The 27,956-nt window shown below is 43.4% G+C and overlaps 4 protein-coding genes across 6 annotated transcripts in view; 2 read left to right on the plus strand and 2 right to left on the minus strand.

The window, feature by feature from the left end:
• Positions 1-3,990, plus strand: part of BACH1 (BTB domain and CNC homolog 1) — a 29,989-nt gene extending 25,999 nt beyond the window's left edge. The window contains exon 6 of one of the 2 annotated variants that reach the window (XR_010427996.1): positions 691-841. Coding sequence is in view for 1 of the 2 variants with exons in the window: in XM_064644042.1 (XP_064500112.1) it covers positions 691-1,146 (456 nt within the window). In the remaining variant the exon portion in view is untranslated. Of the gene's footprint in view, positions 1-690 lie in introns of both variants that reach the window. The other variant, XM_064644042.1, reaches the window with a different exon arrangement.
• Positions 3,991-5,877: 1,887 nt separating this feature from the next.
• Positions 5,878-13,737, minus strand: MIS18A (MIS18 kinetochore protein A). The gene is made up of 6 exons (XM_064644043.1): positions 13,367-13,737; positions 13,214-13,280; positions 11,891-12,013; positions 10,739-10,832; positions 8,302-10,038; positions 5,878-6,076 (listed from the first exon to the last, which is right to left on the minus strand). Exons 1-5 carry the CDS (start codon positions 13,653-13,655, stop codon positions 9,958-9,960), a joined length of 654 nt encoding a protein of 217 aa, XP_064500113.1. The 5' UTR covers positions 13,656-13,737; the 3' UTR covers positions 5,878-6,076; positions 8,302-9,957.
• A 948-nt stretch (positions 13,738-14,685) lies between these two features.
• On the plus strand, positions 14,686-24,186 carry MRAP (melanocortin 2 receptor accessory protein). Of its 2 annotated transcripts, XM_064644045.1 has the most exons (3): positions 14,686-14,887; positions 19,173-19,272; positions 23,637-24,186. In XM_064644045.1, exons 1-3 carry the CDS (start codon positions 14,782-14,784, stop codon positions 23,737-23,739), a joined length of 309 nt encoding a protein of 102 aa, XP_064500115.1. In that variant the 5' UTR covers positions 14,686-14,781; the 3' UTR covers positions 23,740-24,186. The 2 variants fall into 2 exon arrangements, 1 of the variants encoding a protein (XP_064500115.1); XR_010427997.1 differs by lacking the exons at positions 14,686-14,887; positions 19,173-19,272 and adding an exon at positions 19,279-22,356.
• The window catches only part of URB1 (URB1 ribosome biogenesis homolog), a 52,270-nt gene continuing 47,949 nt past the window's right edge, over positions 23,636-27,956 (minus strand). Inside the window, exon 39 of the mRNA XM_064644044.1 lies at positions 23,636-27,524. Coding sequence (XP_064500114.1) covers positions 27,319-27,524 — 206 coding nt within the window. The 3' untranslated portion in view covers positions 23,636-27,318. The remainder of the gene's footprint in view (positions 27,525-27,956) is intronic.

Raw genomic sequence — 27,956 nt, forward strand, 5'->3', positions numbered from 1 at the left:
GCTTGGGGTGTCCTGCATAGGTCCAGGAGGTGGACTCAATGATCCCGATGGGTCCCTTCCAACTCAGCATATTTATTCTATGATTAACAGCTGCTCCCAGTATCCTGACAAGTAGAAATTTATTAGAAAAGTTCTCTTGAATAATTTTAGGCAAAAAGGACTGGTAACAACTGCTCCTCTTGCCAAATGCTGCCAAAAGTTAACCAGTTCTTAAAAAATAAATGGTAGAGGTTGCAGTGTGAGTTTCTCCTGCAAAAGGGGATGATAGAAGGAGTGAAAATAATTAAACTTTCCAGGAGTGCATTGACATAGCTGTAACACACAGTCCCTATGATTAACATTTACTACAAAAAAAATTTTTAAAGCTTTGTATTTCTTCAAAACTGTCTCTTAATTAAATAGAGAATTTAAAATTAATGTGTTGTGACATGTTTGGTTTTGGGTTCTTTGTCCTCTTCTTTCAACTGCTTCATTATGGCCTTGCTTGTTTCCTGTCCTTTGCCATTTCCTCATAGAGGTTAGGATTGACCTTTTGACACACATTTGATTGTATTGCTGTTTACCTTAATGCCAAATTACTTCTGTTTCAGCAGACCAGATTATTTACATTCTTGTTTTAGCTTTGGTAGGAACATAAACCATAGTTTTGGTGTTAAAATGTAGACTAAAGGGCTGTTTTTCTTTTTGCAGCAAAATGAGAAGGAGAACTTGCTGAAGGAAAGAAACCACATTTTGTCAACTCTGGGTGAGACAAAGCAGAATCTGACTGGACTTTGCCAGCAGGTGTGTAAGGAAGCAGCCTTGAGTCACGAGCAAATACAAATACTTGCAAAATATTCTTCCTCAGATTGTCCACTCTTACTTTTGTTTCCGAAGAGAGAACAAACAGCTCCGTCTGATAGTGAGCCTGCAGTACCAGCGTCTGTAGAATCAGCAGATGGTCTTTCAGGTGTTACATCTACAAATGAGCAGAGTTCTTGTTATCAGTGTGTCAAAAGTGATGCAACATATGATCAAGTACAAGAACTGCATCCAGTTTCTGTAAGAACATTGGAGGAAACGTTACTTGTGGAACAGTGTGGACACAGCAGTGGTATCACAGACTTCTGTCAGCAGATGACAGACAAATGCACTACAGATGAGTGAATCTCTTGTTCCTATTGCCAGCCTCTCAACATTGCAACTAAAAGTGAGATTGAGCATTATTGGAAAGTAGCTTACTAAGTGATAAAAAGATGAAACTTTATCTTCTGAAACTACATTGACAGATAAGTGGTCACTATATTACTTGGCAAGCTTTGGGTTTGCTCTGTGTAATTCTAGAGCATAATTTATATGTGTCAGCCTTGAAGCTTTTTTTTGTGTGGTGATGCCAAGGAAGGTTCAGGAAAGTTGTTGGAATGTGTCAACTCCATGTGCAGGTGTTTATTTTTGAGAAAGCTTTCATTCACATGTAGGACAGCCTTTGCTCTGACTTATGCCACAGTAACTAATGCCACTCCGCATCTCAGTGAAAGCCTCCTAACAGGTGTTTATGCACAATGACTTCTATACCTAGAATTCTTCTAAGATTTCTTTTTGCCTGGTAGACAAACCTTAAGAAGCACATGCAGCTTGTAAATGCTTATTTTGTAGATGAGTTAGGATAACATGACAGTATGAGGAGATTCTGGCAAGTGCGCTCTGGAACAGCTCTTTGCTTCTTGCTGTTCCCATCCCTGTCCCAGAGTAGACTTTTACTGAATAAAATTAGTGGGGTAGTAGTAGTAGTAAATTTGAATAGTAGTAGGCTTTTATTGAATATATGCCTTTGTCTTAGCTCTCCAGTGTAGAGTTAAGAGAACTGGAACAGCAGAGGTGCTGCCGCATACTGCTCTCTTCTCTAAATTTAGTGGGAGGAATAACAACATACTGTGAAAGGCAGATGTTTGAAACTGATGCAGTTCTTGGATGAGTGTGCATTGGATCCTCTGGCATCTGAATCCCATAGGCTTGTTAAAATTCACTGCTGTATTGTGACTTACTGTCCTAGCACCTTCAAGCTTTCTGCTTGTTTGTGGTAATTTGGAATCAAAGTATTATGGAAGTCTAAGGACAGATTTTTATTTTTTTTAAGGTATTCAGGCACTACAATTTTTTACTTAAGTGCCTAACTGCATAAAGTTACAAATATGTTTGTTCTCTGATCACTGGGACCAGTAAATTTCTATTTCAGAATCTTAGTCTTTGGCGTACTTTATGGCTAAACCTGTAGTACGTTTTCAATGGCTTGTGCTATTAGTGTAGATATATAAAAAGTTTATTAAGGAAATGAGCTGGAGATATTTCCTTTATTTACTTTGTGAAGGCAAAATTCAGCTACTGAAAGCAATCCCCGTTTTTTAGATTTTTACATAGCAGTGGATGCGTATTGTATACCAATGACGCTTTGTTATTTAGATGTTATTCTAACAACAGAACTAAGTATTGAACCTCACCACAGAAAACTTTGGTTTTGCTGGTTTACAAAACATGAAGAATCTTGAACAAGCCAGTGGAATTCTTCATTTCCTACCTCAGTATGTATATTAGCTCTTTGTGTCTTTGTGTGCATGTACAGTAGGCAGCAAAGGACCCTGTAAATACTGCTTTTCAGTTTTATCTTGCAGTGAGACAAAACTTGTTCTTGGCAAGACTTTTTTTCCCCCCCCTCTCTCCCCATAGGTAACATAGCATTAATAAATACATTAAGCCGCTTATTTAAAACAAAAATTTAAAATTTGACAGATTTAAACAGGACTTCTCATAACCAGCACAAAATGCAAATGACTACACTACCTCACCTATGGGATTGAAAGTTGATTCGAAATCTCTAGTGATATCCTTGGATTTTCATCATATATCATTACTTTTAAGGGAAAAATTATGTTAATGGAGCATAGCTTGTATAAAACACAGTGCTTGCAGTAATTGAAATTCAGAAATAAGTACTATATGGGAGGCGTCATGAGAGTTCTACTGATATGCTTTCAGATAATTGAATTGAAATTATCTTAAATTACTATAATTGATTATATGTTGATCATGTATATGTATTACTTACAAAGCTCTGTGGGCTTTTTTTCCGGTGTCTGTAGATTCCTGGTTAATTTAATCTTGCCTCCCTTGCATGCTGCCATCCTGGGTAGCGTTTTGCTCTGAAGTCTCCATTTTATTTAAGAAGCAAACCAAAAAGAAACAATAAAAAACAAAATGGAAAGCCCCAAACCCCTCTACTGTTCATAACTACTGTCACTGTTAAAGCTGGTGATACTCTGAAATGACATGGACAATGGCATTGTCCTCATAGTACACATACTTCAAAGTGGAACTCCATGGGCTAAACGCTTGTTCTAAACGGGTGGAGCGTATATGTGGGCAGTGGCTGGCTGGGAGCTTATCCAGTGGCCCAAACCCCTGACACACTTGGCTGTAGATGCTGGAAAACAAGGTCAGCGATTACCAAGTTAAAGGCTGGAATATCCACTAGAGGCTTGTGCTCCACTGCTGCGCTCTGGTGATCAGCCACAGTCTGAATTCCACACAGCTGACGGTGGAGGGATTCCAGTGCAGAAATCGTGACTGTCGTTGGCCTGTGATAAAATTAACATCATGTTTATAAACCTGTAATGAACTTGATTGTGAGGGTAGGGTTTTGCCTGACCAGCTGCATCTAAATAATTTTTAAAATATTTATTTAATACTGTAGACCTACAAGTTGCATGTTGACTTCTATAGCCTATGTCATCAACTTGCAAAAGTTAAGAATGAATGACAATTTTATGATACAGAATTCTCAGGAAAATGTTTTTGGAGTTTGGTTTTATTTTTTTCTTCCAGTAAAGAAATATTTGATTTTGAAATTGTAAAATACTTTGCTAAAGCATGTTTTAAAATACTTTGAACAGACTATCTTGAAACCATAAAGGTATGATGGCATACAGATTGTAAAATAAACAGATAATTACAACAGTTGATTTTGTATCTTTCATAATTCAGTATTTTCTAAGACTACAATAAAAACCACTATCCTTTCTACAAAGGCTTTTCTATTTTGTACACATCTTCTGCTGTGAAAAATCTCTGCTGGTGCATTATTCATAAACATTTCTGCAAATGGTAGCAAAGTAATCTCTGTATAGTTCAAAGTTTTATAGGCCCAAAATACTAGCTCAGGATTTTTCAGATGAAGCTGACATTTCTTAATAATCCAGAAAGGTAAGTGTATCAAAGTTTGGTATCTTCTAAACTATTGAGGATGTTTCCTCAGTAATACATATTTCACTCTATTGATTTTTTTTTTTTAATTTTAATATTCCCAAATGCATGAATATTCTTCTCATCCTACTGATGATCAAATTTGTCATGTGGAAAACCTACTGTTTCATATGAATAGCAAAGCCAAGAAAGTCAGAATCTAAAATAACAAAAAAACGTAAAAATTATCAAATAAGTAATGAATGAGAATAATATTACAATACAAGTAAGTCAGTATATTTTGTTAACTTCAGAAATAACATTTAAGGCTTTCTTGATATATGATAATAGTCTAGTAAGAATTTGGTACGATACTTTAACAAGGTCACATAGTTTTTACAATCTACTATTTCGTATTTACTGTGAAAGAGGAGGAGATGGATGGGAGAGACATGGGAAGAAACAAAATGCTTACTAATCAAAATATATATTCGACTTTATTAATTTGTTGAAGGCCATAAGTCTCAAGCTCTTGGGTGAACTGGCATGATTTTGTTTAAATGCATTTGGTGATGATAAAGTTCTCAATCATATTGCAATTTTTTTTCTCAGCCCAATGGTAATAAATCAGAAGATCCATGTCATGTAAGCCTGTCAGCATTTGGGACTTTTTCAGGTAATGATCTAGGAAACAAGAAAGATTTTCAGTGAGCAGCCCTTACTGATTCTCTGACTTTTCATTCCTGTCACTCTAACTCTTGTTAAAGGTGCACTTGATTTGCTTTTATAAAGGATCCATTAAAGTCATACAGGCATACTAGATACTTTTAGGTAGCAGTGATAAATGGTGTATTGAATCAGCATGTGAGGCATCTGTTTAAATGCAGATGTTACAATACTATTGGTATAATTACATAATTGCTCATTATAATTTTAACTACTCATATTTACCTTACCTTACATATATTTATTACATTCACTTGAAAACAGGATAACCAACTAGAAACTATGTGAAAATAATAAAGGCTTTTTCATAAAAAAAGGCATTCATAACAAAGTAGTAGGTAAAAAGCAGGGGACAGGTACAGGGATAAAAGGCAGCAGAAATCACAGACTCCCCAGATCTGGGTTAATAGTGGATCATGGAAGTTTGGGGAATATCACTGACACTTGTACACTGGGCTGGTCCATTTTTCACACAGATGGTGTGTGAATCTAGGAGTGCTAAGAGTTACATAAAATTTTCAGACTCCTCTGGTCTCTGAAATAAATCAGTCCTGCTCACCCATAAAACCAGAAAACTTTAACTTGTGTATGTCCAGGTGTCATCCCAAGAAGCTGATGAACCTGTAAGTCCAAACTCAATTGATGGGGAAGGTGAATGTCTCAGTGGCTTAACCCAGCCACCTTTGGGTTTGTTTTTTTTTTTTTTTTTTAACCAAAACCAATAACAGGAATAATAAAAAGGACCTTATTACCTCTACTGAACAAGAGAGTGGCCCATGCTTTTTAGTAGACAGCAGAGAAGGCACACAGGGTGAGGGGATGATGAAAGCATCCCTCACAAAAACATTTATGTTTTGCTCCTTGCTCAGGAATTGCTCTCCTGTCAGGCATTCTTGGTACTCAATAAACACAAGCTAAGATGGGTTGCACCTCAAATGAGATATGTTGGAAGCCATATACTTTTATTTGTACAATTCATCATTATGGTTTGTCTAAGGTATGGTGTCTCCCGTGGTTAGGTAGAGCCCTTCCCAGGTTCTGGCTGCTGTTGGAGAAGTGTCTTTCCTTTTGTCTGGAAGCAATCCTTGGATGTATTCAGTTTGGGAGGTGGACTCAAAATTTCGGTGGTGGTCTCCTGAAAAGAAATAACAGTTCTTTCCCATAGGAAGTAAAGTGCATAGGGCCGGTGTTTCAGGGGCAGATAACAGGCTGTGCGTGGCAGGTATTAACCATACTGTCCTGGCACGTTTTTTCTAGGAGAAATCCCTAGAAATAATCATTTTTGGAGGTGGAACCACCTGCATTGGTGGTCTCCTGGTAGAAAATTACAGTTCTTTCCTTCTCCCACAGATGGACTGTCACCTGCTCTTCACTCTCGCAGATCTCACTTGCTAACCATAAAGAGTCCAGCAGCTGAGCCCATGCCAAAGGTCCAAGAAGGAAAACTCACAGCTGATTTTACTCTTTCCCAGAAACCAGAGAACTATACCAAGCTCATGGCTGCACTTCTCACCTATTCCTACCATCCAAACTCTCAGTCTCACAGCCTAGATCAAAACTGAGCAGTTTCCAGCTACAGCCCAAAAAAGAGAAGTGTGCCAAGATAGAAAGCTTTCTGTGACCTACCCCTTCTGATTGCGAAATTCTAGGTACTCTGTTATAGGGGTTGGGGGGGGGGGGGGTGTTTGTTGGTTCGGTTGGTTTGGTTTTTTTTTTTTTAGCTCCTGGTGAATGTTCCACACCAACAGCCTGTCTAGGGTGGGGTAAGTTCAGGCTTTATTGGTCTCCGGGCTTGGATCGTCCCCTTGAAACACTGATGACTTTTCTCTGCAAGAAGCAGGATTCTTACTTTCCTCTACCCGAGGCAGGGGAGGAAGGTAGATTTTTACTGTGTAACTTCAGCTGAAGCAGCAGCAGCCATAAGGGAAACAGGGGCTGGCAGTTTTTGGCTGGGAGGTGCTTGGTTTGGGGGTTCATCTTTTTGGCTGGGTCATTTTTGACTACTTCAAGCCCCGAGGGAGGTCCCGGTTTCGCCTCTGCCCACTGCCTGGACGCCTCCTGGGAGCTGCTGAGGACCAAAGGAGCTCCCATTCGTCCCCCGCTCTCCCTGCTTTTCGCTGGACGGACCGGCACCTCCGTCCCTTGCCGGCTGCCGCCTCCAGAGCCCCGGGCGCGGCGATACAGCCAGATAGTCCCCAGATAGTCCCTGTGGGGGGCTCGCCCTGGGGTCTCGGCCCGGCTGCCGCGGCTGAGACCCGCCCTTTGCCGCGTGGGCTCGGCTGGAAGCGGGAACCGCTCCCTCCTTCCCCAAAAACCGGCACCTCCCGGGGCCCGGCAGCGCCCCCTGCTGGGCGTGGCTGTAACTGCGCCGAGGGGCGAAAAGCGGCTCCTTGTTTTGGGTGGGAGTTTGGGTACGGGGCTGCTGCTTGTTTTGTGGTGTTACCTGTGTATATATATATGCGTATTCTTTACTAGAGAGCCGTTATTTTCTTTTCTGCACCTTCTCGACTGGAGCCTCTTAATTTCAAAGTCATAGTTACTCAGGAGGAGGAATTTGGTTTTTCTCCTATCTTGCCCTCCTCAGCAAACATTTCTGTCTTGTTAAACTGAGACATTTATTGGGGCCCAACGTGGTCTTGACGACAGGAAAGGTGAAAAAGGGATAACAGCTCTTGTGTAATCCATCTGTGTATTGATTTTGGAGCCCCTAGGCCCCATGCTGCCTGAGTTAGCAGCTTTTCTTTGGCACATAACCATGCCAAGAGGCCTGTCCAGCTTGGCTGTTTTCTTCAGCTCAAATAAGACCCAAGTGGTGATAACTGCTTTTGAGTTCATATATTGGGTTTATGACGCTGCAAATTCACCACCTATGAGTCTCAGCTGGAGTATGTCCTCAAGGCTCTAGCCTAAGGTGTTTCCTCCGGAGATTTAAGGATAATGGCACCAATCCTTGTTGAGAAACACAGGGGGGAATGTTTTCCCAACCCATCATCCATTTCCCCTTTTGGTGTCCACTACAATTGCTTCTGGGAAGTTTAAATCCTCTTTAGATGCCAGAGATGTCTTGCTCTTTGGGCTTTGCATCCAAGTTTGTGCCATTATGGCCTACTAATATATGAAGATAGGGCCAGGAATTGTCAAGAATGCATCCAGAAGCCCACTCCAGGGGTCAGAAACCTCGAGTGGCATGGGTTGTGGGAGGATATGGGTAAATTCTTAGAAAATTATTCCAACATGGAAGATCACCCTTGAACAACTCCTAAACCCCATGAAAATAATGAAATCTGTGAAGGAGAAAGGTCGTGGTAGACCCACGGAGGGGCAGCTCATAGTTGCACGTGGAGCTTTGTTACTGCCTACCGGAAGCTGCTCGGCATGGTGCAGCACTTCCAGGGAAAAGGGAAAGATGAGAGTAAAATGCCTGATACCATGGTGACTCAGGACATGGCCAAACCAAAAGAACAACCAATGGAGGTTGCCATGTATCTCACAATTGAACAAAGACCCACTTAGACACCACCTCCAGCTTGATAAACATTGGGTTATTCAACCTCTCACCTCTAACACCAACCAACCTTCAGTTAAAGGGCAGTCCATGGCTCTCTTCAGGCATCCAGGATAAGGAATGTTGCTGTTGACCAGCATTTAAAAACTTGTAAGAGCAGAAATTGCCTCAAAAATTACACTGAAATAACACAAGCTCCTCTAGCAGATATGTCAGTAACAAAATCTTTTAGTTACCTAAGCATAAAAGAATATGAGACTCATCACTACAGGCTAAACTTGAGCACCACTTCAAAATATACCAGTGAAGGTGGAGGGCGGAAGCTTTTTTAAGAGAAACAGTGCCTGCCAGTGGGGCAGAATGGGGAAATGAATTCAGAGTTTTTGAAGAAAACGTAAAACCTCACAACAGTAAAATTAAGCAGTGTTGGGTAATAAAAAACGCCCCCACTTTTTGAAATTATTCTTGCTTTAGACTACAGCTGCTTGCTTTTATTGAAAAACATTAGGTGGATCACTCATACTGTACAAGAAATGCTGACACTTAGTCAAATGCATAGAAGACCAAAGAAAAATAACTGAAATATCTGCATTAAAACAAAAAAAATTGCTGGCAAGTGTTCCTAGTTAGCATTTTGAATTAATGGCTCAAATATATACCAAGTTTTGCTTAAAGTAGTGCTGCCACCAGCCTCGTTTGGTTTCCTCCCCTTGAAGCTGTAAAACATCTGACTTATTTTCTCACTAAATTAAAAAAATTGTCTTAGAGAAAGCGTAGCAGCATTTTCTCCATATGTGAATTCAAAGTAAGAACAAACTAAAAGCTTTTCAAAAGTTTAGTAAGCAAACATAAAATTCTTAAATATAAGTAATATTTCCAGTTAAGCGTAAAGCTTCAAAACTGGAGCATTATAGCATGGAAAAGCCATTTTATCTAATGCTGTTAAAGCCTTTATTGATGTCACATTTTAGCTTTGAACTTGTAAAAAAACCTCACAAAACTAACAAACCACAAAACCATAGTTTTTGGCCCATTCCTGTCTCTGAGCATGAGCTGAGCAAAGGCTGTGGAGACAAGACAGGGAAAAGTGACTTAATGTTGTTCCTTCAGACATCACAGCATCACAAGGAGGTTTTGCACTGGTTTAGGAAAATGCACACCCAGTTCAGTAGATATTGAATATCAGGGAAAGTCAGGAGATAAATTCTTTGCTTTCAGAGAGAAAAATTTAAATAAATATTTACATTAAACCAGAAGTTTACAGATTGATTTATCACAAGTCTTGCTTAAGAAAAAAAAAAAATCTATTTCTATCTGGGGTATCTTTTTAAGAGAAAGAAGAGGTTGGCTAGGATGGCTAGGATGCTTACTCAGCACTGTTCCACTACAGCATGAGCCACTCATGTCTTTCAGCTCTCTGACAGCTTTTCCAATGTTTCCACTGATCCCAGAGGATTACAAGGACAAGTTTCACTTTCTTCAGTCTTCAGCAGTTAAACATGTAATTTCTTTCAGACTTTCTTGGGCAGAGGAGCCACACACGACTCAATAGCTGTCAGTCTTGTCTCCAGAGCTTTTAATATAGTTTGTGCCTGCAAAACAACCAGGGAGAGGGACTTGGTTGCAAACAGAATTTCACAATACTAAGGGCAAGTGTAGGTGACAGACAGGGCTCAAATCTGATCTCGCATTACCAATCCTATTTGATTTTACTTCGGTTACTTTCATAGTTTGAAAGCTCACTTGACTCTAACGTTTGCTCCGTAACTTTTTCCAGCCTCGGTGTCAGAGCCACGGGCTCACCTTTTACTGGACAACCATCACCTTCCACAGTCAACTTCCTTATGCTATTTGCTCCCAACCTTCCCTACCTGCAGTCACAAGTTTTCAGTAGAGTAAAACATCAACTTGATTTACGATGCAATATTTCGATACAAAGTTACAGCAAGAGCATTTGCACAAAAGGCAAAAGAGACACGGCCATAAGTTAAGTGAAGATCTGGAGAAGTGAATCAGAACTAATTAGGAATGAAATATCAAATTACTGAGATATAAATAGGAATCTAATGCTGTGAATGATAAACAGAAAATGCCAATTACTGTGAAAATTAAAGGAAAACTTACTGAAAATCTGGCATAACACAAGATCCTAATGTCATGGAGCAGTACAACAGACATTACAACCCACAGAATTGCTCGGGATGAAATAAGGTGTCTTGTAGAAGCTATTGAAGGATATTAAGATTTCACAGAAGTGATTTAAACAAAGAATGATATAAGGTTAAATCTTACCCTTTCCAGCACCTCTTGCAAGACAGCTTGACTTTCAAGAGTCAGCGGCTCCTCATCAGTAAGAGCTTGCTTTTCTGAGGATCCTAGAATATAGCTGAAATGCCACAGTTTAGATCATGAGCTTCTCACTCTGAAGGCAAAAAGCCAAAGGTAGTGCTGCTCCAGAACCCTGAAAGACAGCCATGGGTTCTGGGGCTTCAAGATACAGCAAAAAATTACACAGACATGGAGAATGGAGCAGCGCTGGCTGGGAGAAGCAGCCACAGCCATCATTGCCCAAGAAAGTGGGGTTTTGTGGCCAGGTTAGTGCTTCAGAGAATTTTACTGCCATGGGAAAAACAAAGTATCAGAGCTGTGGAATGAAGAAAAAAACCCTGAAACAACTGTCCAGAGTAAGAGGGTGAACAGCCACATCGATACAGCACAATAAATGGGAACCTAACAAAAAACCAGAAACATTGAAGCTAGCCCAAACAGAAAAAAAATCACTGTTTACTAGAGCATATGCATTCATAAAAGAACTCTGGTGTGGAGCCTTAGTTCAGGATATAGTTATTGAAGAACATTTTAAGACCACTTTAAAGTGCTATAAACCAATTAAACCCAAGCACACCTTCATTTTCCGGACAGTTTTTAAGATGGCTAAGTGAGAGTCTCAAGCACATACTTTGCCCACCTTAGCAAGGACAGAGCAGACTTGGCCAGTACAGGTTAGACCCCACACCAAGTTGTGCCTAAGGCCCTCTGCCCACATTTCCTGCTGGCAATGCTAACCTCTAACAGCTAATAGGCAGGTCTTTTTGGTGCTACCCATGACTGCAGGCTTGTTTTACAAACTCTCTTCTGATTAAATGAGAAGGAATCCTCTTGTGCCGTGTACCTAGTGTTATTTTCTTGGCTGTTATGCAATTTCTTACACAAAAGGCAGCCCGGGTATTGCATTTTTTTCTAGGATTTGTTTTACACAGGTGATGTTTCTCATTCTTGAGCATTATGATGCCAACAGCAGTAATACAGAAAATCACTCTGGAACAGAGCAGCACAAACAGCTGTACCTGGATATGCCACAGACACAACAGCAGCACCCCTCAGTGAGATGCCCTGTGAGTGAAATGGATTTGTCAGGCTTCCCCATAAACATTCTGCATGTACCTTTCAATAGAATCAACGCTGAAACAGAACAAACCCCTCTTATAGTCAAGATGCTTTGGGGTGCACTTGTAGATGTGTCCAAGTGTCCTCGAGCAGCCAGAGCAGAACAAGGTTTCTACCACGCTGTAAGTAAGACATGTAACATTTACTCAGGAGAAAATAAAAGGAAGCACCTCTCTCCATCCCTGTTCTAAAAAAATTCATGCATTACAATTTTTTAGAGCTTTACACAGTGTAATTATGGGCACTCATCTTTCAGCCTGCATTCCCAGTGGCTCCTTAGGATGGCTGACCTCAGCAAGACTAACAGAACCACTGAATGGCAGAAGGGTTTGGGATGGAAGGAACCTTAAAGCTCATCCACTCCCACCCCCTGCCACGGCAGGGACACCTTCCACTAGATCAGATTCCTACAAACCCTCTCCAGCCTGGCCTTGGACACTTCCAGGGATGGGGCAGCCACAGCTTCTCTGCGCAACCTGTGCCAGGGCCTCACCAACCTCACAGGGAAGAATTTCTTCCTAATATGAGGAATAAATAGAGTGTTCTTGCAAAACTTGTAATAGTCATAATTGTTTTAGTAAGAGAGTGGAAAGTTACTGATTATGCAGCCTTTGATCTGTGTAGTTTCCTTAGGAACAAGAGAATCAATCAGCTGCAAGGAATAAGTAACCCTCCTCCAGCTCTGAAGTAGGTGACAACTCCATATGAAAGGTATAGTTTGATGCAATATACACCGAAAAGGGAGGGGAGCCTGTATCTCAGCCAATGGAGAAACAAGGAGGAATCTGCATTCCAGGTGAGATAGGATAAAAGGGAGGCTGAGTCCCCTACCAAGTTGAGTGACCTCACTGAGGTTTGTTCAGTGAACTCTCCCTTTTATTCGAATAAAAGTTGATTTTTTTTTTTAGTTAGCTTCTCTGCCTCCTGGCTATTTATGTGTTTCCAAATGCCTGGATTTTTTGAATACTAATGTCTAATCTAAATCTCCCTTCTTTCAGTTTAAGGCCATTCCCTTGTCCTATCACTACATGCCCTTGAGAGAAGTCCCTCTCCCTTAGTCCATAAGCACCTTGTACAGACCTAATCCACGATCACCTTGTACAGACCTAATCCACGATCACCTTGTACAGACCTAATCCACGATCACCTCGCACAGACCACCCGCAATAAGTGTTTCAGGGGCTCCCCGGGGACACACGGGCACTCCCGCCCGCCGGGCCGTTTTACCGGGCTTGTCCTCAGCGCCCTCCCCGGGAGCTCCCGGTTCCCCCAGGACAGGGAGGGCAGTGCCCAGGCGGGGACCCCCCCACACCGTCTCACCATCCGCACTCGTCGGGCAGCTTGGAGAGCTTCCGCTTGTGGTCCACCGAGACGCTGGCGGCCGCACCTGCACAGGGGAAGGGAGAAAGGGAGGGATGCGGGGAGGGGACCCGCGGGGAGGGGACGCGCCAGGGCGGCGGGGCCGGGACTCACTGCGCAGCAGGATGCAGCCGCCCTTCTCGTCGTTGGACACCCAGCTCAGCGTGTCGCCCACCGGCCGCTTGCAGCCGGCGCACAGGAACACCATGGGCAGCTCGCTGTCCGAGCCCTCCGCGCCCGACCCCCACCGCTGCGGCGGCGGCTGCTCCGCGCTCCCGGCGCCCACCTCCAGCAGCGACATGGAGCACTCCAGCTCCGCCGCCAGCTCCGACGGCGGGAACACGGCACCCGCCATGGCCTTGGGACCGCCCCGCGCGGAGGAAGCGGCAGTGACGCCCCTCATCGCCTTCAAATCGCCCGCCGAGGAAGCGGCAGTGACGCGGCGCGGGCAGCCCGGGCCGACCGCCCCCGCAGCGCCCCCGCACCGCCCCCGCACCGCCCCCGCACCGCCCCCGCACCGCCCCCGCACCGCCCCCGCACCGCCCCCGCACCGCCGGGTCCGCCCCCGGGCCCCTCGAGTCCCGCCCGGGAAGGAGAGAGGGCGTTTTAAGGTCACCGAGTCCAAGCGAGATGTGTGGTTATTCCAACACATCCTTTATTTACGAAGCGTTTTATCAAATCGCACCTAGTTCATGGAATATCCTGAGTTGGAAGGGACCCACGAGGATCGTCCAGTCCAACTCCCGGCCCTGCGCAGGACACCCCAACAATCCCACCATGTGCCTGAGAGCGTTGTCCAAATGCTCCTTGAGCTCTGGCAGCCTTGGGGCCGTGATCACTGCCCTGGGGAGCCTGGGGACCACTACCCACGGTCCAGTGCCCGACCACCGTCTGGGGGAAGAACCTTTTTCTAATATCCAGACTAACCCTCCCCGACACAGCTCCAGCCATTCCCTCGGATCCTGTCACTGGTCCCAGAAAATAGAGATCGGAGCTGCCCCTCCACTGCCCCTCGTGAGGAAGCTGCAGACTGCGATGAGCTCTGACCTCAGTCTCCTCCAGATGAACAAGCCAAGTGTCCTCAGGTGCTCAAGCGCTCCTCGAGACCCCAGTTCTTTACCTCCAGATAAATTCAGGAATGTCTTTCAGCCCAGCTGTGCTCATGAGCTCTTAGGAGCAGTGCACTGCTGAGAGGGGTTGAGAGGGAAGGGTTTGTGACCTAGCTGGCACTTATCCATCCCATTCTTGGGTTACTTGACATCCATCTCAGTTTAACTGTGATGAGGAGTAACATAATTATCCGTCAGGAAAAGAGGATTGCATTTTAAGGACTGCTGTTACATCTCTGCCAGACATTAATACTCATTGCCACTGGATGTTTTCAGTCCCAAAGCAGTCCTTGAGCTGTGGGACCCCTGAGTGATTGACACAGGCGTCAGTTATGCAATTCTCTTTCTGAGGGCACTGAAGTACAATGAAGCAAGAGTATTAGGCTGGAGCTCTGAGCTAGCTTAAAATGCACTGCTGGCATGGCTAACAGAACAAACTCCTCTGAGTATTTTTGGTCGTATGAATATTATTGGGATTACATAGATCCAATTCCAGTAGATGGAAGCAAGTTGAAGGTTAATAAATGTAAGTATTGTAGAGGAGTAGGTGCTAAGCTAGTACAGGTGAAATGTTGCATAGCTTCTCTGACTGACCTGGTTTTGTTTCCTTGCAATAGAGCCTGTGCTGGGGCATGGTTTGTATAGATGGGTGGCTGCCTTCAGACTGGTTAATTACTAACACTGAAACTCTGCACTTCAGCTTCCGGCATTTGAAACTCTAAGACTGCTGATACTAACTCTTGTTTGGAAGGACAGATTTTTTGAAGTTGTTTGCTCAAGGGAAATCTGATGACTTGCAAATCTGTAATTTGGGATGTTAGCTACCTGACTCTACAGTCAACAAAGTTGACTGAGTGAGGAGAGATATTCATAAAACTTTTGTGGTTTTGTCTTGCAACCTCAGGTTTACATTGCAACTCACAAACATTGAGAGCCTTAGTAAAAGAAATGGATGTTTCCACTAGCCAGGAACGAAAACTGTTCTTTTATCTTTCCTCCTTTGATTTAGGGCTGCTGAATGAATAAAGTAATAATATACATTATTGTGAAAATGCTATCCTGCTGTGGAAGCTGATTCTGCTGTGTTTTGCAGTTTATTTTCAAAGGATATGATATGAAATAGTATTCACCTCCTTCGCCTTGCTATAGCTCACAGTTTTGCACAATGAAATCACAACATCGTTTTATGGTTACTTAAAGTGGCACGTAATTTTTTTTTTGTCCTAATGTAACTCCATTGGTTCAGTTTTGCTGAGATGAAATGACAGGCTTTGTTCTGAGGGATGAACTGACTGCAGTGGATGGATTGACAGCAATCAAGGGAGAGCGGGAGGCGTTTGAGTCGCTTCCACTCCAGGCACTTGCTTTCCCTCCATTTCTGCCAAGGCTCTGCCTGTGGTTGTGTCCTCAGTTAAGTGACAAAGTTAAGGGGTTTATCCGTTGCTGTTTAGTTTACTGAAGACAGCTGCAACTGTTCAGATGTGGTTTCAGAGACTAAAATTGCTTTCCCCAGGGTTATTACGGTGATCTGGTCTGTAAGGAAAATGTGATGGTCTTTCAGAATACTGTCATGTCTCTGTAATTAGTGCAAGAAACTGCCTTTCTGTCAGTAAAGACTGAACTGGCCCATGTTAGGAGCTGCTTGTCCTTCGCTTGCTTGGAGAGCAAGTATAGGAAAAGGGAGCAGAAACTTACCCTGCACTGCCTCTAGGAGAGCTTTTCTGGCTGAGGGTTTATTGCCTCCAAACTTAGAGCACCACACCTTACAGAAGGTGTTGTAAATATCCACATCCTTCCACCCAGAAAAATCTTGCTCTGTAATGCTTTAGAGCAACATTTGGTTCTGCTGGGACCAGGCAGGCTATGAGTAGCTTCTCTAATTCTCTTAATTTTAAAGTTAGGGCAGATAATTACCCCCAAATTCCACCAGGGAAAACCCAAACTGCACCAAAAATCAGGAATCTAAGCTTTCCACTTTTTTCTTCTCCTTAATAACATTTTTCTACCATTTGGGTTGCCTGGTATATAATAAGGGTGGTGTCTGTGTTACAGCACTTTCCTCCCTGGGTATTTCTCTCTACTCAGCTGCCTGTTTTCTTGAAATTCATAGAAACTCTACTTCTGAGACAAAATGCTCACCTCTGTTTAATTTAAATTTGTTGAAAGTTTTGTGGAAGAAATTACCCCATGTGCCTATAAGTGATCTTATCATCCTTATTTCCATTAAAAGCAGGGCAAATCAATCTCTTACTGTTTGTTTTTTTCCACTTATTTCTCTCCATAAAGAAGCTGAGAAGTCTGCCACCTTTCAGGTGTTTTTATATTCTAAGGAGATGAAAACTGACATTTTGCCATGTCAGCAGTCCAGGAGGAATGGAGACTGCATCCTCTTGGTACTATTATTCTTCCTTCTCCAAATACCACTGTGAGAACAGTGGGTTACCAGTTAAAAAGAAAACACCAAGGGAAACAACCCCACAGCTGGTTAGTTTTTAACTTGAGTAAAAGCATCAGTCAAGCAATGAATGTACTTTGTAGGTTTTCCTGTATTTGCATAATATTTACATTCTTATATCTCCAGAAGCCACAGCTGGAATTATTGCCTTCGTGTTCTTCGGATGTGCAGGTGGATTAAGTTCAGCAAGTCCTTGCCTTTTGCACTGAGGATGAAATGTGGTCATTTCTGCTCAGATAGCAACAAGCATTCCAAGTTTGTAAAAATGTAGGCTGCCTCCAGGATCAGAGTAACCCAATAAATGTTGATGTTCCAGAGGGTCTCTGCTGAGTGACTGCAGTGGGACCTGAGTGTTTGTTCAGGAGCGTTGCTGGGGCAGCCCAAGTGAATCGTGCAGTTCCCGTAACCCCTGGGATGGGATTGGAGCTCCATGATTCAATTTTGCCTGTCGGTTTTTTTTATTTAATGTAAAACAGAGATCTGAATCTCTGCACTTCCTTTCCTCCATTATGTGGCTGGTCTCTGAAGCTTTGTGAGATTGTTTGTTCCATGAAAATGCATCTAAATCCAGCTGTAAAATCGTGGTCTTGTTTTCTATTAATAATGTTGTGCAGCTCTCTCCATTTCGTATAAAAATAATTAAAAAGCTTAATTGGCCCATGAGCTAATAAGCTATTTAAAAACATGCACACACACACACACAAAAAGGTAATGGTAAAATTTAGCAATAGGAAAGCTTTTTATTGATTGTTAAAATATATTATTCCACTTTTTTTAAGAAAATATCCTAATTGCAGAACTTAAAACCAGGAAGTTTTGGTTCAAACTCCCCCTGAGACCTAGAGTAAATTTATTTAACTTCAGTGAGTTCCATGAAACATATTAAATCTGCTCTTAAAAGAAGGAACCAAAATAGTTCTGATACAGAATTCTGTAAATCCAAACTCTTCATTTCTGTCCCAGTGGCTTTGAACACTTTTTAGATTTTTTTTTTTACCAGAAGTCCCCTAATTCTCCCTTTAGGAGCCGTGGTTGGCCACTATCACCCCATTGCTTTTTTCCATAATAAGTTGGTGAACAGCATGTCAGAATATTGGCCTTCACATGCTAATTTAACGTTCTCTGAATTAAAGGTCATTAAAACTTTCTTTAACAGAGGAAGAATAAATAAGCTGGCCCTCCACACTGATATTTCTCAGTAGCCCAGCCAAAACTCAGCTTTCTGATAAGGGTACAGCTGGGCCAGCCCCAGTTTGAGGTTTAAAAGGGGCTGGTCTAACTCCCTTAATCTCTTTGTAGCTCTGATGAACTTCTTCACAGAAGAAACATCCAATCAAACATACTGGACCCGTTTCAAAGAACATAGTGTTTTCTGTCCTTTCAGAGGAAAGATTTATTTTGTCTTGGTCAATATTTGTCTCTGGAGTCAGTGACCCTTCCTTTTCACCCCAGTGGAAGTGAGTCGCCAGCTGTGACTTCAGGGCAGAGCACCCAACCTTCCCGAGGCCTTAACCTGGGCACTGGCCACCACCACCCTGATCCCAGGAAGGAGCATTTTTGAAACAGTGACCGAATGTGCTCCTGGAGCAGGAGTGGATTCATCCCATCTCTCAGGAAGCCCATGGCTCAGGCAGTACTTTACACAGCACTGTAGCCTTCATTAAAAAACAGCTTCCTTTGCTCCCCCAGCCACCTCATACTGCCGTTTTGCACTTTGGAACACATACTTTGGCACTGGGAATCCTCTTGCTTGTTCCTTAAAGAAGCCACTTGGTCCTGATAAAGCAGGCAGCCTTTTGCACTGTTCTATGATGATTACAGAAGCACTGCAGCTGAACAGGGCAAGGGTCACATCCTCTTCCACTGCACTGATGTGCTGTGAGGGTCACAGACACTTTTGAACAAGCTTTCCTTGGTATTTCTCTTGGTATAAAATGCTTTCAAGTCTGTAATTCCCTCCCTTAGGGCATCATCTTAAAGATCCTGTGTTGTACTTTTTCCCCTAAAATCAGGATTTGGCAGTAACAGCTCAGGCTTCAGCACCACACTGCATCTTGCACTGTGACTATGTAAAAGGAACCATATCCAAATATCTGCACAGCTCTAGTCACCAGCATACTGACTGGATGCTTTTTCCCAACCCATCCCTCAGCCCTGGCCTTGCCCTGTTACAATAAACTCTTAGGAGGCTCTCACGACCTTTAACAAATTGGCACTCAGACGCCTCTCCCTAAAAGGAGAAATTGAACCAATCAAGTGGTTCAACTGAGAACCTTTATTAGAGACCATGAATTATATTGCTGTGTTTTATATTTGCTGTGGTCCTGGTGACAGGATTACTGTGTTGTGTCCACAGACTCCATTGTCATCGCCTTCTGGGTCGGACTTGCTGCCTTCGTGACGTTACTTTTTCTCATTTTACTGTGTATGTCCCGCTCCGGATCAACTCCAGTAAAGTAAGTACAGCCAGACATAAAGTAAGTGCAGATCAGTGTGATAAAATAACCTGAGACATTCACTCCCTTTAATGATCCAGCAGTTACATACAACATTTATAATTGCACAGAGATGACACTCTTTACGTAATTATTTGATTGGGGTGTGTTTCGACCCACAGCCATTCACTGTTTGCATAAATCACCTCCATAAAAAGAACTGATGAGGTTTGCAGGTGACATAACACAGCTCAAATCCATTGGTTTCTCAAGGAGCAACAACATTAAAAAAGGCAGCTTACCCAACTAAAACACAAAGCAGGAGGCAGGCTAACAACACAAGAAACATGGCAATGGAAATAAAATTGCAGGATAGCGGAGGTACGTTCCCAATAATTTACTATTCCTAAAAAACTGGCAGGAGAAGTCTGTACACGTGAAAATCTCAGTGTGTTTGGGAGACTTAAACAAAGTATTGATTTTTAAGATTTTTTTTTCACTTTTTCATCATGTTACTGAGTGAAATACTTGGCTTAAAAATATCCATATTTATCCTTGATATGTTCAATTTTGGCCTTCAAAAGAGCTATTGTGAACAAGGCAAGTCTAGTAATGTTTCGTGGAGTGCCCAGGAATCATTAATGAAAAGCACTATTGGATGAGATTTGCTTAGACTTTTCGTTTTTCTAAACTTGAAATATACTGTAAGAAAACAATTCTAGGACTGAAGGGAGTATTCAACACACACACACAAAACTTGCCCTTTTTGATTGAGTTCCATTTGGTTTTTAAGCCCCACTTCAGTTACCCTTCTCCCAGTTCCAGCAACGAAACTGAACGGGGTGTCTGGAAGAAATCATTCCTGTAAACTTCCACCAGCCTCCCCTGTCATCCTCTTTGTTATGTCATCCACCCCTTACCCTTGGCATGACAGTCACCCGATATCTGTATGGAAACCTCCTGTCTCTTTCCCTGTGATAATTCTGATACATTCACCCAACAAACACACACACACACGTCACTGGTCAAGGCTGGAGAACTTTTACCTTCACCATTTCTGTTCTCATCCATCTCTCTGTCACTCCCAGGGACATGCAGGGTACTGTGTGCTCTCCCAGCTTGCTCAGGGCCAGGTCAGAGGAGCCAGGCGGGTCCTACGAGCGCACCTTGTGCTTCAGTGGAATGTTGAGCAAACCCCCACCACAGGTCAGCTAGATCCCTGGGGTGTCCCTGAAGGTTGTGTTTTCATAGGATCACAGAAACAGAGCATGGGTTTGGTGGAAAGGGACTTTAAAGATTATCTAGTCCCACCTCCCCCTGCCATGGACAGGGATACCCCCCACTAGCCCAGGTTACTCCAAGCCCCATCCAACCTGGCCCGGAACACTTCCAGGGGTGGGGCAGCCACAGCTTCTCTGGGTAACCTATGCCAGGGCCTCACCACCCTCACAGGGAGGAATTTCTTACCAATATCCCATCTAACCCTGCCCTCTGCCAATGGGAAGCCATTACCCCTTGTTCTGTCCCTCTAGACCCTTGTCCAAAGTCCCTCTCCAGCTCTCTTGGAGCCCCTTTAGGCACTGGAAAGGGCTATGAGGTCTCCCTGGAGCCTTCTCCAGGTTGAAACCCCCAGCTCTCCCAGCCTGTCTCCTGAGCAGAGCTGCTCCAGCCCTCGGAGCATCTCCATGGCCTCCTCTGGGCTGTCTCCAGCAACTCCATGTCTTTTTTGTGTTGTGGTCCCCACAGCTGGAGCTGGGGTCTCACCTGAGTGGAGCAGAAAGGGAGAATCCCTTCCCTCATCCTGCTGGTCTCACCTCTTTGGATGCAATTTTTGCATCTCTACCATTGCTATGCAACACCAGGGTCTCCTCTTTTGGCAAGGGCACACCACCCTCCACAGCAGAGTCTGCTTTTTTTAACCTGCATCTCCACACAGAAAACAAGCCAGTGTCAAAGTGTCTTCCAAAAGGCCTGTATCTACTTATGCCACAGCTTAATCCTTGGTTAGAGACACTGAGAGGTCCTGGATCCGACTCCGTGATCTGATTGCACCACACACTGCTCTGCAATACCAAAGAATTTGGTGCTAAGTCTGATGGGTGAGTTTGAGACGCAAGAGGGGAGGAGGTTGTGGAATCCAGGTCCCAGTCCCCTTTGTCACCATTACATTATCTCACAGAAATAAGACAAAAGGTCTGGGGCATGGGACCAATGATTTCAAATCCATTAGCGTGCCAAGGCAACTGAGGATCACACTGCTGGGATCCAGAGCCAGTACTAACACTTGCTTCAGTGGTGTTTCTTACCATCCAAAATGATGCAGAAAAGTGAGGGTTAGTGGCTGGAGACAGTTCCTGGCTAAGGCTGGACCTTCACGCAGTGGAAGGGGGACAGGGCAAGTTCCTTCCTGGACCTCTCCAGAGGAACACTGGTCTCCCATGCATATCATTAGAGGCTATACATTCCTGGCAGCCATGCACAACCCAAATTTTCTGGCTGTCCAGACAGTGTAATGTTGGAAAAAAACCCCCGAGTTGGGTGCCCAGAGAGCTGGAAGATCCCTAGTCCCAGCCTCTTGCTCTCAGAGAGGTTCACTCCAGGGCCTCTGGGCTCCCTGGCAGCATGAGCTCTGCTGGCTCCACACAGATCTCCTGCAGTAAGAAACTCCACTCAGTGTTTAGATGTGCCTCATCACCCTCACAGTAATCACAGATATGAAGCTGCCTTTATCTTTCAAATCATGCTTCCCTCAAAAAATGACATCAGACATTTTTCACTGTACTTGTCTTTCCCTAGATCTGCACTGCCCTTGGAATCACTATTTCAGTTGTATCTTATCTCAGATTTAATTCTGTGATTTTGTCTTGGCCGAGGTCAGTCACAGCACTGCCTTAGAGTACTCTGAGTACTGGGACTCTGGAACTCTTCCAGCCTCCTCCAACCTCCCTGCTGTCCCAGGGATGGCTAATGATTAACAGACCCTGCCAGAGTTCTCCTCAGACAGTCCCTGGGTCTCTGAGATGCAAGTTTTCTAGCTGATTTTTAAACATGGATAGCTAACTGATGGTATTTAGCTACTTAATGGACTGGAAACATCCTGTTTTGGTAAGAGTTTTTTTGTCTTGCTTCTGTCAAAGAGAGAGAAAAGAGAAATGAATAGAATACACCGGCAGCATAGCAAAGAAACTCCCAAACCTGTGCTGGGCCTGTTGCTGAGACTTTGGGGTTTTGTTTCTGCTTTTTGAATTACCATTAAGCAAAATCTCTGTTGGGCTAGTCTTGTCAGGCACAGATATTTTAAGCTTTCATTTGCAAGTAATATAAATTTGAGGTTATAAAGTTTATATTTCACTTCTTTCTCCCGTTTGCTTTATCTTGCTTTTTAGATTTTGGTTATTAGCTTTATGTAGCCAATTAAACACTTGTTTTTAGTCCAAAATGTCTTCTTTCTCCCTTCTGAAGCCAGGATGGCTCCAGGACATTAATAAGGCTTTTCAAAAAATTTCCTTTGTCACTTTTGGGTTACATTTTTCTTCCCAGTGTAATTTTCCTCACCACCTTTGAATGCCTAAGGACACAGTAGTAGTTGAGATCTTGTCTTCAGCCCTGTTAACTAGAACTTACTGCTTCTAGGCCAGGCTACTTACTTTTTAAGGGTGAAGTTTGGGAAACTGCTGGCAAGAGGGCTCAGGGAGGAGAGGAGGCAGGTGCACTCTGCTGTTCTCCTATCACCCCTTCCACCCCACCACTAACTTCTTTTTCTGGCAGAACCACACATCTTTGAGTTGTTATTGTTTGTACATTTCCTGCTACTTGAGTCCTATCTGTTCTTTTCTAGGTCTATCCCATTTCCTTGGTCAGTTCTCCACCAGCCCTTAGAGCTGTCTTGTTTTTCCCCAACCCCAGTATCAGGCAATCCTTCCCAAATATCTCACATCCCTCTTGTTCTTGTCCCCAGTGACACCCATTCACAGTCTCAGGAAGCTCTTATCCCTCTTTGCTTCCCCAGAAGCAGCAGTGACAGTTCCCTTCACCCTTGGTACAGAGAAAGTCATAGCAAAGTTTCGACTTTCCTCTTTAAAAATCTCACTAAAGGACCGAATTAAGGGCTGGACCGAAGGCCCCATCTTGAGGGAGAGAGGGGAGACACCTCATACCTTTCCTGTTGGTCATACTCCATTTCCAGGCAAGGACATGGTTCTCATGGGGGATGAAGAGGGCTGAAGTCCAAGAGCTTCTCTCCTGCTGGATTCAATGTCTTCTGTGTTAGAAGCAGCATCTTCTTTATTTCTTAAAACTTTGATGTACTTCCTGTTGAAACTGAGACTGTCTCTCTTCCAAACACATTCCTGATAGCTGTACTTTTTTCTGTCCACACATTCCAGACAAGTGATTGTAGGGAGCCAGATGGAAGAAAGCAGTTCCAATGGGGAACAGCCTCACTGTGATGACCTCAGGAGCCCATACTCAGATGTGGTTGCTTCTTAAACACCTATCTCCCTTTCGGATGAAATGGGCATTCCTGGAAGGATCTGAGCCTGAGGTAAAACTGGAAGAGGTCAAACCAACCCAGCAGCGCAGTTCCCATGGCTGCAGAGAAAAGCTCAGTGCTGTGACTGCCTGTTAATCACCTGGATTCAGGAAAAAAAGGAAAATGTCTTTCAACAAAGAACAAACCTGAAAAACCCTGGATGCATAAGAGAAGGTCCTAATGGCCATATTTGAGTAAAATGGCTCAGCACTCGCCCCAAGAATAGAACATATCCTTTATTTACTTTTGAAAAAAAATATTTCGTTACTTAAAATTTATTAAAATACTGTTTATCTAGAAGAGCTTTTAAAAAGTGAATGGCATGTGGTGGTTTGCACCAATTATCTTCCTGAATAAACAGTTACTTTACTTGCTACCTGGAAATACAGTTTTGCTACCAACAACCAATTGCTTTTTGCTTCCCTTTTGAAATGGTCAATGGTAAAGAAACTGTCAGTGTTGAACAGTCTTGAAATGGTATCTGCCAGTTACCAAGGTGTTGGAAAAAGGGAATATGTGTCATATATCAAGAGAATGTATTTTATATCAAAGGAAAGTGCTGGCAAAATCACAAAAACTACACGAGGCTGATGAATAGTTTGACAGAACTACTGAGGGTCATGGCAGTGTTTTGGTGACGTGGAGGGGATGGGTCCAGCTCAGCTGGAGCAGAGTCAGAAGAGACACTCACATTCCCTCTCCCTTCAGTGGTTTTTCCCAGCTCCCCTCCCCACCAAACGCAGGCAGAACTGGAGAGGCTGAGATGCCCTCGGAGCTCCGGGAAGCACAAAGCTGGTCTGCAGAGTCAGGCTGAGGAAGGCAGCGAGGGCTGGAAGAGAGGTAAGGCTGCACAGCAAGTTCCTGGGCTAAGTACAACACAAAACTCATTTGAAACTTGAGGAGAAGCATAGAAATTCCACATCCCCAAGTAGGCAGCAAAAACTCCTCCAGGGAAGCACCGCCAGAGCAGCCTCATGTGGGATTGTGGGTCAGGATGATGCCAGAGTGGGTGGGTTGGGCTGCATTATTAAAGCCTTGAACACAAGAGACAGACCAAACCCGCCAGGCAGCTGTTTGTATTGCTGGTTTGTTTTTTAAATCTTCAGATTTATTTAGCCCCAGAGATAAGGCACTGCTGCAGTTTGCTTTGTGAGCAAACTGACTGAGTGGTGCTGGGCTCAGAAACCCAGGTGGTTTTCCACACTGAGTGTGGAGAAACGAGGAAAGGCTGCAGAAACTGATGGTGCAGCATGGACAGAGGTATCAGAGCCAAGTGTTTCCATTAGCCAACTCAGATGGCCACAACAGCCTCCCCCTCCTCATGGGGCACCCTCACCCTTTGCCAGAGCTGAGGGAGTTCTCACAGGAGACAACAATCCACTCCCTTGCTGGCACCAGCTCTCCCACTGCAAATTAGGAATTACTTGCAATAGTAACTCCACTGCAGTCACACAGTGTCATCAAAGACACTCTGAAGAAAACCTGACCATCCAGACCCATTTTCCTCCTAAGGATGCAGCAGCTTCAACCATTCCTGCCCCACCTGTATGCCCTCAGCTGGAACCTCTCTCCTGACCAGTTCTGCATGGCCTGCCTGCTCCAGTATCCTCCTCCCTGACTCAGGACAGACTTGTATCACCCTGTTTTTTAAGATCCTCCACTCCACAAGGGGATTTCAAGGGGATTTCTGGAAGATGTGGATACTCTCATTCATGACAACAGGTGTCCTTCCATGGGTTGCACTGGAACGTGGCTTGGAGCACATAACCACTAAAAAGACCTTTTTTATTTTTTAACTTTCAAATTACCTGGAAATACAGTATGAAGTATATAAACAATAATAAATAATATGCAAAACACAACCCTGGCTTATAGCACCCAACTTGGGGGCAGAGGAGGGGGGGGGGGAGCAACGCATTTGCTCCCGTGACATTCCATATGTACCCATTTCAAAGCTTCCCAGTGCTTTGCTTTCCACAGGGAGCACTTTATTTCCCCTGCCCCCAGAGTCCTCCATTAGAATCAGAGAACCATGGAATTGCTTAGGCTGGAAAAGCCCTCTAAGATCAAATCCAACTGTTCCCCAGCACTGCCAAAGCCACCACTAACCTACGTCCCCAAGTGCCACATTCACACTGTGATCCCTCCTTATCCCCGGGTTGGGGGAATGCTCTTACCTCATTTCTTTAATTATCTCAACATATCATACTATAAACCACTGTGGGGTGTGCTCAGGCCCTTGAGACAACCAAAAAATCATGGGTATTTTCTTTGATAGTTAGGTGAGATGGAAAGACATCTTTTGTTTTGGAACTCCTTTGGTTTCACTGTGCCTGTTTGGTTTTTGTAAGCAAGGAAAAAAAGGGGTTTTTCCTTCACACAGATTTCGTGATGTCAGCCCCCTGAAACAAAATGTAGTCTCCAAGGGGCTTTCAGCTTTGTTAAGAAATATTATTTTAAACTCAAGTCCTGATACAGAGCTGACAGCTTCTTTAGGACAAGAATATTCAAATGTAAAAGCAATCTCATTACTTGGGTCTCATGTTTTTTATTTAAAAACCACAACAAATTCAATACACATCACAAGGAATGTGCAGTTCTGATTTTTCCCTCTACAGAATTTGTACAAAGGACCTGGGCACAGCATGTAGTTGTAAGACAATTTAATAAATCCTGGTTTACATTTCAAAGCTTCAGGTCCTGGGTGTTTGCAGATCTGGACTGTTGTGTTCACCTGCCCTCCAGGCCCCATTCCAGAACTATCTATCAGATTTCACAGAGAATTCCCACTAAAACCCACAAGTTATCAATTAGCAGCAAGTCCCTTGGGCTTTAGTTCCATCTCCCACCTGTTTCAAGTGGAGAGAAGATGGGCCTTTGCTGCAAGTTCCAGCAGTCATGATGGTCAGGGCTTTTTTTAGTTTAAGAAAAAACAAGGATAATAAAAATAGACCAGCTCTGATATAAATGCTTTCAAAAGCCATATCATTTAAAACCAAGAAGAATCACAGACCACCATGATTCCAGTGTTCAGTCTTTTTATTCACACTGGTTTTGGTATGAAATCAACTTGGTTCTTCAAGAAATAGTAAATCATCATGGCTAAATCTCCAGCTCCTCCTTCTTTGCACTTACACCACATTGTGGGACATTCTGCAGCCTTTTTTCCCCATTTTATATTGGAGAGAGGACGGACTCCAACGACACAGGGACTGGAACTGTGTCTGGACACAGGTCCAGAGTGTAGGAAACAGTCTTTTTGGTTCTTCATAAAGTTAAAAATGCCTTAATAAAAATTATATAAATGTCGTGTTCCCATACTGTTCAAGAAAAGGGAAACTGGAACTTTAATGTCCCACTGAGAGACAATGAATACAATTTTCCCCCTCTGAGTTTGCTCAGTAAACAATAATAAAACACTGATTTTTATGACCAAACCAGCTAGGTCTGTATGGGGACAGCTCAGGAGGGTTTCACGGCTCACAGCGACGATGGCAGAGCACAGAACATTAAAGATTAAGAGTCAGTTCCCTGAATTAATGCCCTGATGTTGCCAAGCAAAGGGTTTTGCAAAGAGACGTAATAGTTTCTTCTCCTTGTTCCTGAGTTTCCAAGTCATCACCGTTTATTTCACCATCTGCACTAGTGCAGATCAATCTGACATGAGTTATTAACATATCTGGCTCCCGTGCTCCAAGCCACATGTCCTTGATGTAAACGGATGTCAGGAATACACAAACAGCTGTGGAAGACAAATTAAGAAAAATCAGAACAGATACTTCCACATAGTAATATCAAACCATTTACCTCCAGACTTACAGTTTAAAATAGTTTCCTGTTTCCCTAGATGGAAAATCTGGGGGGGTTTTGCCCATGCAAAGCCAATGACTCCTCTCACACGAAGGAAAAAAAACAGTTTCCTGTCAGCTTCCTTAAATAAAACAGTTTGGAATCTGTCAGTTGCTAACACTGACCAGTACATGGATCAGCACCCATGGCCACGTGGACTTGTTTGTTGCAGACTGTTTTTCCCCCTGGAATGGTATTTTTTGAACTGAACTCCATTTTAGTCCTTGAAAGGGAAGTTTCTTTGTGGGAGTATGAGTGTGGTACTGGCAGAAAGCCCCACAAGTGTGACCCTTCTCTATGTTGCCCACCCTGAGCTCATTCCATC

This window comes from Pseudopipra pipra, chromosome 2 (genome assembly GCF_036250125.1).
Source record: "Pseudopipra pipra isolate bDixPip1 chromosome 2, bDixPip1.hap1, whole genome shotgun sequence".
Taxonomy (NCBI): Eukaryota; Metazoa; Chordata; class Aves; order Passeriformes; family Pipridae; genus Pseudopipra; species Pseudopipra pipra.